At 44.0% G+C, this 5,868-nt stretch overlaps 2 protein-coding genes across 2 annotated transcripts; both read left to right on the forward strand.

The window, feature by feature from the left end:
• The first annotated feature begins 370 nt into the window (after positions 1–370).
• Positions 371–787, forward strand: LOC143579665 (uncharacterized). Its single transcript, XM_077062908.1, has one exon. It carries the CDS (start codon positions 371–373, stop codon positions 785–787), a length of 417 nt encoding a protein of 138 aa, XP_076919023.1.
• A 2,537-nt stretch (positions 788–3,324) lies between these two features.
• LOC143579666 (uncharacterized) lies at positions 3,325–3,828 on the forward strand. Its single transcript, XM_077062909.1, has one exon. The coding sequence runs from the start codon at positions 3,325–3,327 to the stop codon at positions 3,826–3,828; it is 504 nt and encodes a 167-aa protein (XP_076919024.1).
• Positions 3,829–5,868: the final 2,040 nt, after the last annotated feature.

Raw genomic sequence — 5,868 nt, forward strand, 5'->3', positions numbered from 1 at the left:
TGAGGAATAGTCAAATACGCGGAAGCTTTCAAACTAACGGGTTTCTGGAAGACGAGTTGGCTAGGAGAGGACGTGGTTATCCTCGCAGTGTTACACGCCCACCGTACTACATAGAAGAACCGGAAAGTTTCGATCCATCATACCAAGCGAGTGTTGTCAGCTATTATAGCGAAGATAGCAGACTTCATGGTTGAGAGGGGATTAGTCGCCCGCGTGCCATGCCGAATACCATAGTGACACGGAGGAGGACTTTACCAAACCGTATCTTCCTGCAGCCTTCGCTGAGAAATCAAAATTTATTGCACGTATTGCAACTTCCCCGTTCCCGGTCAATGCGAAAATCCCAACATCCGTAGGGAAATACGATGGGATGACTGATCCCAGTGATCACTTACTAAACTTTGTGGTTGTAGGAAGACTCAGCGATTGGACTCTTCCTTACTGGTGCCACATGTTCGCATTAACCTTCACTAGTGTAGCACGGGAGTGGTTTGAGAAGCTGTCGGACGGACAAATTAAGAGTTGTGATGATTTTGTAGCCAAATTTTCCCATCATTTCAGTCAACAGAAGAAGCATACTCGTGATCCTTCCGAGATTCTCGATGTGGTGAGACGAAGTAATGAATCCATCGAGGACTCCATTACTCGATTTAATAACGAAAGTCTCAATATCGGCAGAGTTAGCGAAGATATGTTTAGAGGAGCTTTCCGCAAAAACGTGAAAAGTGATGATTTGATCAGAACACTGACTTCCAACGACGGAATTCCAAAACATGGGACGAGATAATGTCCGCAGCAAAATCGTATGTAAGAACCGAAAGGAGTTTAAGCTCTGGAAATCAGAAACAAACGCCAAAAGTGGAGTTTGAAACTCCACGACCAAACAGGCAGGCTAAAGGGACGATTTGGTCAAGGCCCCAACCCTCTGCAGAATCGTCAAAGCAATTCAATGCCAGATCTTTGATTGGCAACAAAAAAAAAGGAAAATTCTTCAGCACGGGTCAACAATAACTGGACCCCACTGTCGAAGACTCCTGCTGAAATACTCATTACGGAAAACATGAACTTCAGAAAACCGCAACCACTCACTAGGAGATCGTTCCTTGATGCTAAGAAACACTGTTCGTTTCATGATGACATAGGTCATAATACGAACGAATGTATAGCTTTGAAAAATGAAATTGAGGCAGCTGTGAAATCAGGGAAACTTGGAAACTTGGTCAAAGGTGCGAGACCAGGGACTGGTAAAGCTCCCGTGCGAGATAACCAGGGCCCGCCCAAGAAACAAGTTAAGGACCTGAACCTCCATATGATCCAAGGCGGATATAAAGTGGGGGGAAAGAGAAGAGAATCTGATGATTAGGAATGGAAAAATGAGCCGGTAATCTTTCCGCGGATCAAAGGAGGACCGTGTAACAAGAACTCTTTGATAATCACTGGCCTCATCGGCCATTATCGTTCGCATTACGTATTTTACTGATTCAGGCGGTACATCTGACATAATGTACGAACAGTGCTTTGAGCAATTGGATGAGGATGACAAGGTGAGATTGAAACCAATTCATGCACCTGTTTCGGGGTTCGGAGGCGAAGTGATGCATCAGCGGGGGGTGATATCGTTCCCGGTAACTCTCGATGACGGGACTCATTCAAGAATAGAGGATGTCGAATTTTTGGTCTTACCAGTGACATCAAAGCATGACATCACCTGGGTCGTGAGATGATTGGTGACTTTAATGCTCATCCTTCTATAGAAAACGACGCGGTGGGAGTTCCGACTCGCACTGGTGTGGCTATCATTCACATTAATCGCCACTGCTTCATGACAGAAAATTCGAAACCCAGCAAAGTTCCAAAGCAAGTTCGACGAACTAAGCCAGAAAAATGGGTTTTAAACAAGAAATTCCCGGATCAAACCGTGACGATTGGGCCCGCTATCTCTGAGATAGTGCGGACATTCTTGAAGCAATTATTGACAAGGAACATCAACATCTTCGCATGGCAGCCCGCAGACATGACCGGTGTCCCGCACAGGATTGCGGAGCATAGGTTGCGAGTAAACCTAGCGTTTACTCCAATTGTGCAGAAGAAGCGTAAGATGGGTCCAGAATAGACCAAAGCAATGAACGAACAAGTTCAGGACCTCTTACATGCAGAAATTATTCGCCCGATTCAGTATTAGACTTGGGTCTCCAGTCCTGTCATTGTCCCTAAAAGCAATGGCACATGGCTAATGTGCATAGATTTCAAGGATCTGAATAAGGCGTATCCCAAAAACTGTTATCCGCACCTGGAAATAGACCTCAAAATGGATGCTGTAGCCCCATTCAAGTTTAAGTTTTTCCTCGACTCCTACAAAGGATACCATCAGATCCGCATGGCGGCGGGTGATGAGGACAAGACAGCGTTTCGCACAAACCAAGGCACATTATGTTACAAGATGATGCCCTTTGGTTTGAAAAATGCAGGGGCTACGTATCAACGATTGATGGACGAGGCATTCAAGGGATAAATTGGGCGAAACCAGGAGGTGTATATGGATGACCTGGTAATTAAGAGTGTTGAGGAGGATCAGATGCTCCGGGACATTGAGGAAAAATTTGAGACCCTCAGGCAGATTAACAAGAAGTTGAATCCAGCCAAGTGCTCCTTCGGGATGGAGGAGGGAAAGTTTTTGGTGTCATTGTAACAGGTGCGGGTTTTAAGGAAAACCTAGATAAGGTTCAAGCAGTAGCCCGCATGCCTTCACCTTCCTCCCTCAAGGAAGTACAGAAACTCAATGGAAGGCTGTTTGCATTGAATAGATTTTTAGCCAATCATGCGGCTAAGTCTTATCCGTTTGTCTCGACCATGAGAAATTTCCTTAGAAAAGCGCACTTCAAATGGACCGCAGAAGCTGAACAAGCATTCCTGGAGGTCAAAAAGTGTTTAATGGAGTTGTTCACCCTTACAGCACCACAGGCGGGAGAACCTCTGACATTATACTTGTCAGCGGCTGATATCGCCATTGGGTTCGTGCTACTGACAGACAGAAAGAACGTTCAAACTTCAATTTACTATATCAGTAGGACGTTGACTGGGCCGGAAACCAGGTATGCAATGCTCGAAATACTGGTTCTAGCACTAGTCTATGCTTCCAAGCATCTCCGCAGATACTTCCAAGGTCATCCCATTAATGTGCTAACGGGGTATAAGCTAAAGAATGTTTTAAGTAAGCCTGAATTGTCTGGGTGACTGGTGAAGTGGGCCATCGAACTGGGAGAACATGCAATCGAATATAAACCCAGACCAGCAATCAAAGGGCAAGTGTTGGCAGACTTCGTCATGGAAGTTCCGCAACACAAAGAAGAAGAATGCTTAGTTGAACAGCAAACCCTAGTCCCTCCTGAACAAGGCCAGATTTGGCTAGTGTTCACGGATGGAGCTTCAAGCAGTGAAGGTTCAGGTTCGGGCATTAGGCTAGTCAATCCTCAAGGCCACGAATTTAGATATGCCATCAAATTGGACTTTAAGAGTACCAACAATGAGGCAGAATATAAAGCCTTCCTGGTGGGCCTAAGGATAGCTAAGATGCTTGGAGTTGAACACCTAGAAGCGCGGGTAGATTCTATGTTGATCGCGGGACAGATCAATGGAACCTATGAAGCAAAAAACGATGTGATGGCTTCATATTTTTCACAAACAAAAGACTTAAGCCTTCAATTCTCTTCATGCAATGTAATTCACATTAAAAGAAGCGAGAACAAGTCGGTGGATGCTTTTAGCAAGTTGGCTTCAAAATCTTTTGAGCACTTCGCTAAAGACATTCGCATTAAATTCCTTAACTGACCGTCGGTTACACAGAATCAAGTGTTACTAATCCAAACATGCGTAGAATCCTGAATAACACCAATCATGGCTTACTTGTCATCATGAGTTTTACCGGAAAAGAAGGTCGTGGCTCGAAAGATAAGACACAAGGCCTTGAACTACCAAATGTAAGACAATATCATGTATGGATGATCCTTCCTCGGCCCACTTCTGCAATGTGTGGATGCCTAGGATGCGAATACTTGATTAGGGAAGTTCATGAAGGCATTTGTGGTCTTCACGCGGGGCCAAGAATGGTCGTTGCAAAACTCATGAACGTCGGATACTATTGGCCAGGAATGCAGTTGGATTATGTACAAGAGATCAGGAAATGTGACTCTTGTCAACGTCATGCCCCCAATACGTTGCGCCCGTAGAATGTACTTGTATCAATAACCTCCGCTTGGCCGTTCCAAAAATGGGCTATTGACATTATGGGACCTTTCCCAGAAGCCCCGGGACGGGTCAAATTTTTTATTGTGGCCATTGATTACTTCAGCAAGTGGTTGGAAGCCAAACCAGTCGCATCCATTACGGCATCAAGTGTCAAGAAATTCCTTTGGGAATTCATAATTTGTCGATTTAGTCTTCCGCTAGAACTTGTGAGCGACAATGGGACCCAGTTTGCAGACAGCGGGTTGCAAGAGTGGTTGAACTTCATGTCACCCAGATTTTCATATATGTGGCTCATCCGCAAGCCAACAGTCAGGTCGAACGGACCAACCGAACAAAAGAAGGGATTAAAGCAAGATTGGGCAGTAAACGAACAGGCTGGGTCGATGAACTACCCCTTTGACTTTGGGCCTTTTGCACCCAGAAGAATTCAAGTAATTCTGAAACGCCGTTCAGTTTAACCTATGACACTGAAGCCATGATCCCTGCTGAAATCGGGGTTCCATCCGCATGATTTTGATGATCAATGATAACGACAAAGAATTGCGGATGAACCTAGACCTCCTCGAAGAAAGGAGAGAGTTAGCACTGATCCGCGAGCATAATTATAAATGCCAGCTGGAAAAATATTATGACTCGCGGGTTCAGAAGTGTTCTTTTGATGCGGGAGACTTCGTTTTCTGTAACAATGAGGCATCTGGCCAAGAGCCTTCGGGAAAGTTGGCCTCAACTTGGGAAGGCCCTTACAAAGTTAAAGAAGTATTATCCAAGGGTGCTTACAAGTTGGAGAAGTTAGATGGGACTGAGATTCCCAGAACATGGAATAGGGCACAGTTGAAGAAGTGTTACATCTAACAAGACTTGCTATTTACTTTTTATTTTGGCATGCGTGCCTAATAGGCTAGCAGAACGACATCTAATGTCATTGCTTGTAATTCAGTTTGGCTTACGCCTTTTTTTATCGAAAGTTTTGTTAAACCTACATTTTAGTTTTATGTAATATACATTTTCTGGTCCGCATTCCAGATATGACTCATATGATTTTACAACTGAGCATCACGTAATCCTTTATTGACAAGTAAGAAGATCCTACACACTTATATTATGAAAAATAAAAAAAAGTGTACCAGATGAAACAACTTATTTCGGTTCAAATGGGATTACTATATTACAAGAAAGACGAATATATGCGGTTTACAAAAACATATAACTACAGTGTTGCATCTTCGTCTTCCGCGTCTTCTTGGCCTTCGTCATCAGCAGTAAGGAGTGCCTTTAACTGATCAACCCCATCCTTTTTCTCTGCAAGCGCAGTTATCTGGTCTTCGATAACAAACTTCAAGTTATCATAAGTCTTTGTCTTCTTAGTAAGAATATTGGCGGTGTCCTGGCCATGCAAGGAAAACTCCTCAAGTGGTCTTTTCTCTTCTGCAAATTGAAGACTTTCCTAGAAACCTGTCTGACGACTATCCTGAGAAGAGGCTACCAGTAGCGTTGCGAGACAATTCCCAAGTTCATCTCCCTTCCGGATGTGGACAATAACCTGTTAAAACAAAAGATATGAACAAGAGCCCTAGATACGATTATTTTTCATCAAAGAATTGGAAAAGAAGTGAGAGTTACCTG

This window comes from Bidens hawaiensis, unplaced genomic scaffold, assembly GCF_021521415.1.
Source record: "Bidens hawaiensis isolate Kalapana, Puna unplaced genomic scaffold, B.hawaiensis_p1.1 tig00029897_1, whole genome shotgun sequence".
Classification (NCBI taxonomy): Eukaryota; Viridiplantae; Streptophyta; class Magnoliopsida; order Asterales; family Asteraceae; genus Bidens; species Bidens hawaiensis.